This window comes from Mobula hypostoma, chromosome 28 (genome assembly GCF_963921235.1).
Source record: "Mobula hypostoma chromosome 28, sMobHyp1.1, whole genome shotgun sequence".
NCBI lineage: Eukaryota > Metazoa > Chordata > Chondrichthyes > Myliobatiformes > Myliobatidae > Mobula > Mobula hypostoma.
The window spans coordinates 21,737,860-21,751,715 of NC_086124.1; the positions used below are offsets into that span (position 1 = coordinate 21,737,860).

At 55.7% G+C, this 13,856-nt stretch overlaps 1 protein-coding gene across 9 annotated transcripts in view; it reads right to left on the minus strand.

Moving 5' to 3' along the window:
* The window catches only part of LOC134338688 (methyl-CpG-binding domain protein 1-like), a 263,482-nt gene that overhangs the window by 73,702 nt on the left and 175,924 nt on the right, over positions 1 to 13,856 (minus strand). For all 9 annotated transcript variants that reach the window (XM_063034729.1, XM_063034728.1, XM_063034721.1 and 6 more), the window contains 2 exons: positions 13,463 to 13,555; positions 9,733 to 9,834 (listed from right to left, as the gene is read on the minus strand). In XM_063034729.1, coding sequence (XP_062890799.1) covers positions 9,733 to 9,834; positions 13,463 to 13,555 — 195 coding nt within the window. The remainder of the gene's footprint in view (positions 1 to 9,732; positions 9,835 to 13,462; positions 13,556 to 13,856) is intronic.

Below are 13,856 nucleotides of genomic sequence, written 5' to 3' on the forward strand. Positions count from 1 at the left end.
CCCACTCTCTCCCCACAGCCCTGTGTCAGTCCTGAAACTAATCCCACTGTCCCACTCTCTCCCCACAGCCCTGTGTCAGTCCCCAAATTAATCCCACTGTCCCACTCTCTCCCCACAGCCCTGTGTCAGTCCCCAAACTAATCCCACTGTCCCACTCTCTCCCCACAGTCCTGTGTCAGTCCCCAAACTAATCCCACTGTCCCACTCTCTCCCAACAGCCCTGTGTCAGTCCCCAAACTAATCCCACTGTCCCACTCTCTCCCCACAGCCGTGTCAGTCCCCAATCTAATCCCACTGCCCCACTCTCTCCCCACAGCCCTGTCAGTCCCCAAACTAATCCCACTGTCCCACTCTCTCTCCACAGCCCTGTGTCAGTCCCCAAACTGATCCCACTGTCCCACTCTCTCCCCACAGTCCTGTGTCAGTCCCCAAACTAATCCCACTGACCCACTCTCTCCCCACAGCCGTGTCAGTCCTCAAACTTATCCCACTGTCCCACTCTCTCCCCACAGCCGTGTCAGTCCCCAAACTAATCCCACTGTCCCACTCTCTCCCCACAGCCCTGTAGCCGTGTCAGTCGCCAAATTAATCCCACTGTCCCGCTCTCTCCCTACAGCCCTAGTCAGTCCCCAAACTAATCCCACTGTCTCCCCACAGCCCTGTGTCAGTTCCCAAACTAATCCCACTGTCCCACTCTCTCCCCACAGCCCTGTGTCAATCCCCAAACTAATCCCACTGTCCCACTCTCTCCCCACAGCCCTGTGTCAGTCCTGAAACTAATCCCACTGTCCCACTCTCTCCCCACAGCCCTGTGTCAGTCCCCAAATTAATCCCACTGTCCCACTCTCTCCCCACAGCCCTGTGTCAGTCCCCAAACTAATCCCACTGTCCCACTCTCTCCCCACAGTCCTGTGTCAGTCCCCAAACTAATCCCACTGTCCCACTCTCTCCCAACAGCCCTGTGTCAGTCCCCAAACTAATCCCACTGTCCCACTCTCTCCCCACAGCCGTGTCAGTCCCCAATCTAATCCCACTGCCCCACTCTCTCCCCACAGCCCTGTCAGTCCCCAAACTAATCCCACTGTCCCACTCTCTCTCCACAGCCCTGTGTCAGTCCCCAAACTGATCCCACTGTCCCACTCTCTCCCCACAGTCCTGTGTCAGTCCCCAAACTAATCCCACTGACCCACTCTCTCCCCACAGCCGTGTCAGTCCTCAAACTAATCCCACTGTCCCACTCTCTCCCCACAGCCGTGTCAGTCCCCAAACTAATCCCACTGTCCCACTCTCTCCCCACAGCCCCGTAGCCGTGTCAGTCGCCAAACTAATCCCACTGTCCCGCTCTCTCCCTACAGCCCTATGTCAGTCTCCAAACTAATCCCACTGTCTCTACACAGCCCTGTGTCAGTCCCCAAACTAATCCCACTGCCCCACTCTCTCCCCACAGCCCTGTCAGTCCCCAAACTAATCCCACTGTCCCACTCTCTCCTCACAGCCCTGCGTCAGTCCCCAAACTAATCTCACTGACCCACTCTCTCCCCACATCCGTGTCAGTCCTCAAATTAATCCCACTGTCCCACTCTCTCCCCACAGCCGTGTCAGTCCCCAAACTAATCCGACTGTCCCACTCTCTCCCCACAGCCCTGTGTCAATCCCCAAACTAATCCCACTGTCCCACTCTCTCCCCACAGCCCTGTGTCAGTCCCCAAACTAATCCCACTGTCCCACTCTCTCACTCTCTCCCCACAGCCCTGTGTCAGTCCCCAAATTAATCCCACTGTCCCACTCTCTCCCCACAGCCCTGTGTCAGTCCCCAAACTAATCCCACTGTCCCACTCTCTCCCCACAGTCCTGTGTCAGTCCCCAAACTAATCCCACTGTCCCACTCTCTCCCAACAGCCCTGTGTCAGTCCCCAAACTAATCCCACTGTCCCACTCTCTCCCCACAGCCGTGTCAGTCCCCAATCTAATCCCACTGCCCCACTCTCTCCCCACAGCCCTGTCAGTCCCCAAACTAATCCCACTGTCCCACTCTCTCTCCACAGCCCTGTGTCAGTCCCCAAACTGATCCCACTGTCCCACTCTCTCCCCACAGTCCTGTGTCAGTCCCCAAACTAATCCCACTGACCCACTCTCTCCCCACAGCCGTGTCAGTCCTCAAACTAATCCCACTGTCCCACTCTCTCCCCACAGCCGTGTCAGTCCCCAAACTAATCCCACTGTCCCGCTCTCTCCCTACAGCCCTATGTCAGTCTCCAAACTAATCCCACTGTCTCTACACAGCCCTGTGTCAGTCCCCAAACTAATCCCACTGCCCCACTCTCTCCCCACAGCCCTGTCAGTCCCCAAACTAATCCCACTGTCCCACTCTCTCCTCACAGCCCTGCGTCAGTCCCCAAACTAATCTCACTGACCCACTCTCTCCCCACAGCCGTGTCAGTCCACAAACTAATCCCACTGTCCCACTCTCTCCCCACAGCCGTGTCAGTCCCCAAACTAATCCCACTGTCCCACTCTCTCCCCACAGCCCCGTAGCCGTGTCAGTCGCCAAACTAATCCCACTGTCCCGCTCTCTCCCTACAGCCCTATGTCAGTCTCCAAACTAATCGCACTGTCTCTACACAGCCCTGTGTCAGTCCCCAAACTAATCCCACTGTCCCACTCTCTCCCCACAGCCCTGTAGCCGTGTCAGTCGCCAAATTAATCCCACTGTCCCGCTCTCTCCCTACAGCCCTAGTCAGTCCCCAAACTAATCCCACTGTCTCCCCACAGCCCTGTGTCAGTTCCCAAACTAATCCCACTGTCCCACTCTCTCCCCACAGCCCTGTGTCAATCCCCAAACTAATCCCACTGTCCCACTCTCTCCCCACAGCCCTGTGTCAGTCCTGAAACTAATCCCACTGTCCCACTCTCTCCCCAGAGCCCTGTGTCAGTCCCCAAATTAATCCCACTGTCCCACTCTCTCCCCACAGCCCTGTGTCAGTCCCCAAACTAATCCCACTGTCCCACTCTCTCCCCACAGTCCTGTGTCAGTCCCCAAACTAATCCCACTGTCCCACTCTCTCCCAACAGCCCTGTGTCAGTCCCCAAACTAATCCCACTGTCCCACTCTCTCCCCACAGCCGTGTCAGTCCCCAATCTAATCCCACTGCCCCACTCTCTCCCCACAGCCCTGTCAGTCCCCAAACTGATCCCACTGTCCCACTCTCTCCCCACAGTCCTGTGTCAGTCCCCAAACTAATCCCACTGACCCACTCTCTCCCCACAGCCGTGTCAGTCCTCAAACTTATCCCACTGTCCCACTCTCTCCCCACAGCCGTGTCAGTCCCCAAACTAATCCCACTGTCCCACTCTCTCCCCACAGCCCCGTAGCCGTGTCAGTCGCCAAACTAATCCCACTGTCCCGCTCTCTCCCTACAGCCCTATGTCAGTCTCCAAACTAATCCCACTGTCTCTACACAGCCCTGTGTCAGTCCCCAAACTAATCCCACTGCCCCACTCTCTCCCCAGAGCCCTGTCAGTCCCCAAACTAATCCCACTGTCCCACTCTCTCCTCACAGCCCTGCGTCAGTCCCCAAACTAATCTCACTGACCCACTCTCTCCCCACAGCCGTGTCAGTCCTCAAACTAATCCCACTGTCCCACTCTCTCCCCACAGCCGTGTCAGTCCCCAAACTAATCCCATTGTCCCACTCTCTCCCCACAGCCCCGTAGCCGTGTCAGTCGCCAAACTAATCCCACTGTCCCGCTCTCTCCCTACAGCCCTATGTCAGTCTCCAAACTAATCCCACTGTCTCTACACAGCCCTGTGTCAGTCCCCAAACTAATCCCACTGTCCCACTCTCTCCCCACAGCCCTGTAGCCGTGTCAGTCGCCAAATTAATCCCACTGTCCCGCTCTATCCCTACAGCCCTAGTCAGTCCCCAAACTAATCCCACTGTCTCCCCACAGCCCTGTGTCAGTTCCCAAACTAATCCCACTGTCCCACTCTCTCCCCACAGCCCTGTGTCAATCCCCAAACTAATCCCACTGTCCCACTCTCTCCCCACAGCCCTGTGTCAGTCCCCAAACTAATCCCACTGTCCCACTCTCTCCCCACAGCCCTGTGTCAGTCCCCAAATTAATCCCAGTCCCACTCTCTCCCCACAGCCCTGTGTCAGTCCCCAAACTAATCCCACTGTCCCACTCTCTCCCCACAGTCCTGTGTCAGTCCCCAAACTAATCCCACTGTCCCACTCTCTCACCACAGCCCTGTGTCAGTCCCCAAACTAATCCCACTGCCCCACTCTCTCCCAACAGTCCTGTGTCAGTCCCCAAACTAATCCCACTGTCCCACTCTCTCCCCACAGCCGTGTCAGTCCCCAAACTAATCCCACTGCCCCACTCTCTCCCCACAGCCCTGTCAGTCCCCAAACTAATCCCACTGTCCCACTCTCTCTCCGCAGCCCTGTGTCAGTCCCCAAACTGATCCCACTGTCCCACTCTCTCCCCACAGCCCTGTGTCAGTCCCCAAACTAATCCCACTGTCCCACACTCCCCACAGCCGTGTCAGTCCTCAAACTTAATCCCACTGTCCCACTCTCTCCCCACAGCCCTGTGTCAGTCCTCAACCTAACCCCACTGTCCCACTCTCTCCCCACAGCCCTGTGTCAGTCCTGAAACTAATCCCACTGTCCCACTCTCTCCCCACAGCCCTGTGTCAGTCCCCAAATTAATCCCACTGTCCCACTCTCTCCCCACAGCCCTGTGTCAGTCCCCAAACTAATCCCACTGTCCCACTCTCTCCCCACAGTCCTGTGTCAGTCCCCAAACTAATCCCACTGTCCCACTCTCTCCCAACAGCCCTGTGTCAGTCCCCAAACTAATCCCACTGTCCCACTCTCTCCCCACAGCCGTGTCAGTCCCCAATCTAATCCCACTGCCCCACTCTCTCCCCACAGCCCTGTCAGTCCCCAAACTAATCCCACTGTCCCACTCTCTCTCCACAGCCCTGTGTCAGTCCCCAAACTGATCCCACTGTCCCACTCTCTCCCCACAGTCCTGTGTCAGTCCCCAAACTAATCCCACTGACCCACTCTCTCCCCACAGCCGTGTCAGTCCTCAAACTAATCCCACTGTCCCACTCTCTCCCCACAGCCGTGTCAGTCCCCAAACTAATCCCACTGTCCCACTCTCTCCCCACAGCCCCGTAGCCGTGTCAGTCGCCAAACTAATCCCACTGTCCCGCTCTCTCCCTACAGCCCTATGTCAGTCTCCAAACTAATCCCACTGTCTCTACACAGCCCTGTGTCAGTCCCCAAACTAATCCCACTGCCCCACTCTCTCCCCACAGCCCTGTCAGTCCCCAAACTAATCCCACTGTCCCACTCTCTCCTCACAGCCCTGCGTCAGTCCCCAAACTAATCTCACTGACCCACTCTCTCCCCACAGCCGTGTCAGTCCTCAAATTAATCCCACTGTCCCACTCTCTCCCCACAGCCGTGTCAGTCCCCAAACTAATCCCACTGTCCCACTCTCTCCCCACAGCCCTGTGTCAATCCCCAAACTAATCCCACTGTCCCACTCTCTCCCCACAGCCCTGTGTCAGTCCCCAAACTAATCCCACTGTCCCACTCTCTCACTCTCTCCCCACAGCCCTGTGTCAGTCCCCAAATTAATCCCACTGTCCCACTCTCTCCCCACAGCCCTGTGTCAGTCCCCAAACTAATCCCACTGTCCCACTCTCTCCCCACAGTCCTGTGTCAGTCCCCAAACTAATCCCACTGTCCCACTCTCTCCCAACAGCCCTGTGTCAGTCCCCAAACTAATCCCACTGTCCCACTCTCTCCCCACAGCCGTGTCAGTCCCCAATCTAATCCCACTGCCCCACTCTCTCCCCACAGCCCTGTCAGTCCCCAAACTAATCCCACTGTCCCACTCTCTCTCCACAGCCCTGTGTCAGTCCCCAAACTGATCCCACTGTCCCACTCTCTCCCCACAGTCCTGTGTCAGTCCCCAAACTAATCCCACTGACCCACTCTCTCCCCACAGCCGTGTCAGTCCTCAAACTAATCCCACTGTCCCACTCTCTCCCCACAGCCGTGTCAGTCCCCAAACTAATCCCACTGTCCCGCTCTCTCCCTACAGCCCTATGTCAGTCTCCAAACTAATCCCACTGTCTCTACACAGCCCTGTGTCAGTCCCCAAACTAATCCCACTGCCCCACTCTCTCCCCACAGCCCTGTCAGTCCCCAAACTAATCCCACTGTCCCACTCTCTCCTCACAGCCCTGCGTCAGTCCCCAAACTAATCTCACTGACCCACTCTCTCCCCACAGCCGTGTCAGTCCTCAAACTAATCCCACTGTCCCACTCTCTCCCCACAGCCGTGTCAGTCCCCAAACTAATCCCACTGTCCCACTCTCTCCCCACAGCCCCGTAGCCGTGTCAGTCGCCAAACTAATCCCACTGTCCCGCTCTCTCCCTACAGCCCTATGTCAGTCTCCAAACTAATCGCACTGTCTCTACACAGCCCTGTGTCAGTCCCCAAACTAATCCCACTGTCCCACTCTCTCCCCACAGCCCTGTAGCCGTGTCAGTCGCCAAATTAATCCCACTGTCCCGCTCTCTCCCTACAGCCCTAGTCAGTCCCCAAACTAATCCCACTGTCTCCCCACAGCCCTGTGTCAGTCGCCAAATTAATCCCACTGTCCCACTCTCTCCCCACAGCCCTGTGTCAATCCCCAAACTAATCCCACTGTCCCACTCTCTCCCCACAGCCCTGTGTCAGTCCTGAAACTAATCCCACTGTCCCACTCTCTCCCCAGAGCCCTGTGTCAGTCCCCAAATTAATCCCACTGTCCCACTCTCTCCCCACAGCCCTGTGTCAGTCCCCAAACTAATCCCACTGTCCCACTCTCTCCCCACAGTCCTGTGTCAGTCCCCAAACTAATCCCACTGTCCCACTCTCTCCCAACAGCCCTGTGTCAGTCCCCAAACTAATCCCACTGTCCCACTCTCTCCCCACAGCCGTGTCAGTCCCCAATCTAATCCCACTGCCCCACTCTCTCCCCACAGCCCTGTCAGTCCCCAAACTGATCCCACTGTCCCACTCTCTCCCCACAGTCCTGTGTCAGTCCCCAAACTAATCCCACTGACCCACTCTCTCCCCACAGCCGTGTCAGTCCTCAAACTTATCCCACTGTCCCACTCTCTCCCCACAGCCGTGTCAGTCCCCAAACTAATCCCACTGTCCCACTCTCTCCCCACAGCCCCGTAGCCGTGTCAGTCGCCAAACTAATCCCACTGTCCCGCTCTCTCCCTACAGCCCTATGTCAGTCTCCAAACTAATCCCACTGTCTCTACACAGCCCTGTGTCAGTCCCCAAACTAATCCCACTGCCCCACTCTCTCCCCACAGCCCTGTCAGTCCCCAAACTAATCCCACTGTCCCACTCTCTCCTCACAGCCCTGCGTCAGTCCCCAAACTAATCTCACTGACCCACTCTCTCCCCACAGCCGTGTCAGTCCTCAAACTAATCCCACTGTCCCACTCTCTCCCCACAGCCGTGTCAGTCCCCAAACTAATCCCATTGTCCCACTCTCTCCCCACAGCCCCGTAGCCGTGTCAGTCGCCAAACTAATCCCACTGTCCCGCTCTCTCCCTACAGCCCTATGTCAGTCTCCAAACTAATCCCACTGTCTCTACACAGCCCTGTGTCAGTCCCCAAACTAATCCCACTGTCCCACTCTCTCCCCACAGCCCTGTAGCCGTGTCAGTCGCCAAATTAATCCCACTGTCCCGCTCTATCCCTACAGCCCTAGTCAGTCCCCAAACTAATCCCACTGTCTCCCCACAGCCCTGTGTCAGTTCCCAAACTAATCCCACTGTCCCACTCTCTCCCCACAGCCCTGTGTCAATCCCCAAACTAATCCCACTGTCCCACTCTCTCCCCACAGCCCTGTGTCAGTCCCCAAACTAATCCCACTGTCCCACTCTCTCCCCACAGCCCTGTGTCAGTCCCCAAATTAATCCCAGTCCCACTCTCTCCCCACAGCCCTGTGTCAGTCCCCAAACTAATCCCACTGTCCCACTCTCTCCCCACAGTCCTGTGTCAGTCCCCAAACTAATCCCACTGTCCCACTCTCTCACCACAGCCCTGTGTCAGTCCCCAAACTAATCCCACTGCCCCACTCTCTCCCAACAGTCCTGTGTCAGTCCCCAAACTAATCCCACTGTCCCACTCTCTCCCCACAGCCGTGTCAGTCCCCAAACTAATCCCACTGCCCCACTCTCTCCCCACAGCCCTGTCAGTCCCCAAACTAATCCCACTGTCCCACTCTCTCTCCACAGCCCTGTGTCAGTCCCCAAACTAATCCCACTGTCCCACTCTCTCCCCACAGCCCTGTGTCAGTCCCCAAACTAATCCCACTGTCCCACACTCCCCACAGCCGTGTCAGTCCTCAAACTTAATCCCACTGTCCCACTCTCTCCCCACAGCCCTGTGTCAGTCCTCAACCTAACCCCACTGTCCCACTCTCTCCCCACAGCCCTGTAGCCGTGTCAGTCGCCAAACTAATCCCACTGTCCCGCTCTCTCCCTACAGCCCTAGTCAGTCCCCAAACTAATCCCACTGTCTCCCCACAGCCCTGTGTCAGTTCCCAAACTAATCCCACTGTCCCACTCTCTCCCCACAGCCCTGTGTCAATCCCCAAACTAATCCCACTGTCCCACTCTCTCCCCACAGCCCTGTGTCAGTCCCCAAACTAATCCCACTGTCCCACTCTCTCCCCACAGCCCTGTGTCAGTCCCCAAATTAATCCCACTGTCCCACTCTCTCCCCACAGCCCTGTGTCAGTCCCCAAACTAATCCCACTGTCCCACTCTCTCCCCACAGTCCTGTGTCAGTCCCCAAACTAATCCCACTGTCCCACTCTCTCACCACAGCCCTGTGTCAGACCCCAAACTAATCCCACTGCCCCACTCTTTCCCAACAGCCCTGTGTCAGTCCCCAAACTAATCCCACTGTCCCACTCTCTCCCCACAGCCGTGTCAGTCCCCAAACTAATCCCACTGCCCCACTCTCTCCCCACAGCCCTGTCAGTCCCCAAACTAATCCCACTGTCCCACTCTCTCTCCACAGCCCTGTGTCAGTCCCCAAACTAATCCCACTGCCCCACACTCTCCCCACAGCCCTGTGTCAGTCCCCAAACTAATCCCACTGCCCCACACTCTCCCCACAGTCCTGTGTCAGTCCCCAAACTAATCCCACTGTCCCACTCTCTCCCCACAGCCGTGTCAGTCCCCAAACTAATCCCACTGCCCCACTCTCTCCCCACAGCCGTGTCAGTCCCCAAACTAATCCCACTGCCCCACTCTCTCCCCACAGCCCTGTCAGTCCCCAAACTAATCCCACTGTCCCACTCTCTCCTCACAGCCCTGCGTCAGTCCCCAAACTAATCCCACGGCCCCACTCTCTCCCAACAGCCCTGTGTCAGTCCCCAAACTAATCCCACTGTCCCACTCTCTCCCAACAGCCCTGTGTCAGTCCCCAAACTAATCCCACTGTCCCACTCTCTCCCCACAGCCCTGTGTCAATCCCCAAACTAATCCCACTGTCCCACTCTCTCCCCACAGCCCTGTGTCAGTCCCCAAAGTAATCCCACTGTCCCACTCTCTCTCCCTGCAGCTCTGTAGTGATAACTCTTCCGGATGCAGGTCAATGAGGTGTTGACCTGAGATCCCTGTGAATTACCGTTGTGCTCGGAATGCGCTCAGGTTCACGTTCTGGAGTGACACGCTTTGCTGGGGTGGAGATCGCTGCTGTCTGGAACACTGGGGTATCCACCGGCCGCCTCTGTGTGGGGGTGGGGGGTAGTACGGGAAAGAAGAGAAAAGTGAAGGAGTGGAGATGCAAAGGGAGAAGAGGGATGAGAGGGAAGGAGAGAGCGAGAGGAGTAAGAGGGAGGTAAGGGGAGAAGGGCAAAGTGAAGATGAATGGGAAACAAGGGAGGGGTGTGGGGGAAGGGAGGGAACAGGGTGGGGAAAGAGGGAGGGGGAGAGGGAGGGGAAGAGGGAGGGGAGGGGAAGAGGGAGGGGAGGGGAGGGGAGGGGATGAGCATAGAGAAGAGAGAGGAGGAGGATGTCAGAAAGAGTGAGAGAAGGGAATGGGGAGAACAGAGAGGGATTGAAAAGGGAAGGTTGGGGGAAAAGGGAGCAAGGGAGGGAGGGAGAAAGAGCAAGAACATAATCTGTTAGCACCTGTCAAATCAGGGCTCTGCCCGGACCGCAGTCTGACATCTGCCACCAGGGTGACAGACAGCCGGCTTGTGACAATGTCCACAGACGACCCAGTGCTGCAGGAGGGTTGGTAAGGAGGGAACGGCACACTGTGGGAGGAGCAGCGGAGAGACAGCGCCGCACTGCAGGAGGGGCGGTGTGAGGGGGAGCAAGCGCTGTGGTTGGGGTGCTGAGGAGGAAGTGCCGCGCTGTGAGGTGGGGTGACGAGGGAGCGCCAGTCGCACTAAGCATGCCAGCCATACTAAAATATTCCCTTCCTCATCTAGGATGCCAAGAACCAAGAACCAGGAAACCCGCCTCGTTCCCTGACCATCTCCGGGACCCCACAGGTGACACACTGCTTCTGGTCCGCCAGAACCGCTCGTCGGACCCAGACTCCGGAATCTTGACCGGGAGCCTGTCCCACACAACCTGAGCCACCGCTCAACACCTACGGCCTCTTTCAAAGATGCAGGTCGAGTTGCTGCTCCACACCGTCTACTTCTGAAACCTTGTTCTCCATCCCGACACTGTGGCAGTCAGCCTTTACACCTTGGAGCGAGGTGGCCCCCAGTGTCTGGGGACCTGGGGTGAAGTTCATAGCTTGTACACGGATCTCCAAACTTGCCACCTCTGCGGGCCGGAAGAGACCACGTATCACGTGCACACAGAGTGTGCGAGGCCGCAGCCCCCGTTCACGTATCTGTGGGGGGCTGTCCCTCGCCTTTCTGGCTGCATTTCAGCCTGCAACCTTTTCGCATTCGGTCATCCAGTACAGAGGGGGCAGTAGTGAGGGAGGAGGAGCAGGCCTGCTCCTGAGGTTGGCCAATGATACCTATTTGTGGATCCTGGAAGGCTCCGGCCAGCCGGACGGCCTGGCCATTTTCCTGTGGTCTGTCTGTGCCCAGGTAACCAAAGAGAAAGAATGCGGGACGGTAAAGTCGCGAAGGGCAGCATGGTACTGTCGCAGTTAGCACAACGTTTTACAGTTCCAGCGACCTGGGTTCAATTCCCGCCATGTAAGGATTTGTACGTTTTCCCTGTGACCACATGGGCTTCTTGCGGATCCTCCGGTTTCCTCTCACAGTCCAAAGACGTACCGGTCGGTAGGATAATTGGTCTTTGTAATTAGGCTAGGATTAAATCAGGGGTTGCTGGAAGCACGGCTCGAAGGGAAGGGCCTGTTTACTGTATCTCAATAAGATAAAAACACATGGTGTCCATGTGTACAATGGAGGCTTTTTGGGATCGTTGGGCACCTCAGCAGATAAACCTGATCCTAGATGAGAATGGGAACATTTTTATTTATCATGTGTTAGTCACTGCCATTGCCACTGGTATTTTCATTTTGTTCTGAAATAACACACTTAGTGCTCATTTCTATAGGTACACCTGATTGTTAATGTAAATATCTAATCAGCCAATCACATGGCAGCAACTCAATGCACAAAAGCATGCAAACACGGTCAAGAGGTTCAGCTGTTGTTCAGCTCAAACATCAGAATGGGGAGGAAATATCATCTACGTGACTTTTGACTGGAATGATTATTGGTGCCAGACGGGGTGGTTTGAGGATCTCAGAAATTGCTGATCTCCTGGGATTTTCACACATAACACTCTCTGGAGTTTTCAGAGAATGGTGAAAAAAGAAACAAAAAAAAAAATCCAGTGAGCAGCAGTTCTGTGGGCAAAACCGCCTTGTTAATGAGAGAGGTCAGAGGAGGCTGGTTCAAGCAGACAGGAAGGTGACAGTAACTCAAATAACCACACATTACAACAGTGGTGTGCAGGACAGCGTCTCTGAACGCAGGACATGTCAAACCTTGAAGCGGATGGGTTGCAGCAGCAGAAGACCATGAACATGCACTCAGTGGCCACTTTATTAGGTACGGGAGCTAATAAAGTGGCCACTGAGTTACAACAAATGAGTTTTTGTAATAGAAAGGCCGGACTTTCTGGCAATTTTCTGGGTACTACGCGGTATTCATGGATACCGTGGAGGTGTTACGGGACCAGGCGATAAATGGCATCCTGGATGAGGAAGGGGATATCTGAATGTAGTTCCTGTTGTTACCGTTGTTGTCTTTGGAGTTTGCTACAGTATTGTTTATACTATATTGGGCCACAAGCCAGCATTGCATCTGGAACACAGGGCACGAGACAGAACTGGTTATCACACCTTGGTCTCACTTCCTCAGCGCAACTTAGAAGATATGTGTCACAGAGAGGAAAGCAGCAGGAGCAAATGCCCTGCCTACGGAATCAGGAAAGCTCCCACTCTTGAAAGCTCTGTGGTTAAGACTTGGCCTCTACAGTTACGTCCAAACACAGATCAGATAAGCTGCACAAACACAACTGACTGACAACCAACACAGCGGAGTAACATAGGACTTGAAGTTGTTCTGCACATTCAAGGGGCACAGTAGCATTGAGGTTGGTGTGACACCATTACAGCAACGGTTCCTTAAGGTTGTTACAGCCGGGAGTGGTAATGGGGGCAAGCTCCCACTATCGATTAAATGCTCCCAATGGCGTGCGCCTCAAATAGCCTCTGACAACCGAGTCCAGCTCCTGGCCTCCACGTGTGGCTTAGCTACTAAGCCTGGCGGAGCTGTTTCTACTGACAGCAGAAGGGTTACTGGCGCCTTAAAACCCGTCGCTTCGGGCAGATGGGGCTCGTCAGCTGTGGTTGGCAGCTCAGCTAGGAGAAGGAAAACTCTGATCTCAAACCTTCGCAACCTTGTGGCCGTACCCACTCTGGGGGAAGGCTTCGGGAGTAAACCCCGAGGGAAAGATCCAGAGCTGGAGTCCTGAGACAGTCTTACAAGGAGCTCAACACTGACAGGCAACTCCTGCGATGTTGCTAGTGCCGAACTGTAGTGGTCTCTGCTGTTTGGATTCATCGGCTGCATGGAGAGGGACAGCCTGCTATATGGTCAACAGTTTGCTCCCCGTATCGTCGTACTGCCCTGGCTTGCGTCTCTAGACAGCTAGGACGTCAACCCCAACCTCATTTCAACACCTGTGACCTGGATTCAATTGTACGTTCTCCACTGTGACTGTGTGCTCCCATTTCCACCCACAGTCCAAAGGTATATGGATTAGCCTATTAATGGGTGCAATTGACACTTGACCGTTCTGGATTTCTAAATAGAATAAACAAACATATTTTTGTTAAATGGAAATGGGCGGTGCCAAGCCCTCACCTGCTCGCTGCTCAGCTGCCATTCAGAGGTCTCGCGGATCACCGACGGCCGTTCGGGGGCTTCGGACGACTGGGCTCCCTTCACGTACGGCTTCTGTGGGGCGAGGCAGAGGGTTGATGTGCGAGACATCACTCGCGGAACCGGGGGACAGTCCGCGCGCTTGGAACCCGGTACACGTGGGGAGGATAGAGGTCGGCGGACGGCAGTCGACAAAACGCCTGAGGAACGCAGCAAGGCGGGCGGCATTTGTGGAGGGGTGAGAACACTCAATGCTTGGGGCCAAGACCCAAAATGTCTTATCTGTCAGGACAGGAGCAGGGAACGACTGTACTTAAGTTGTGCTGAGCAAAGAGGTCCAGGCAGTTAAGAGAGAAAGCAGATATAGTTTGGGGGG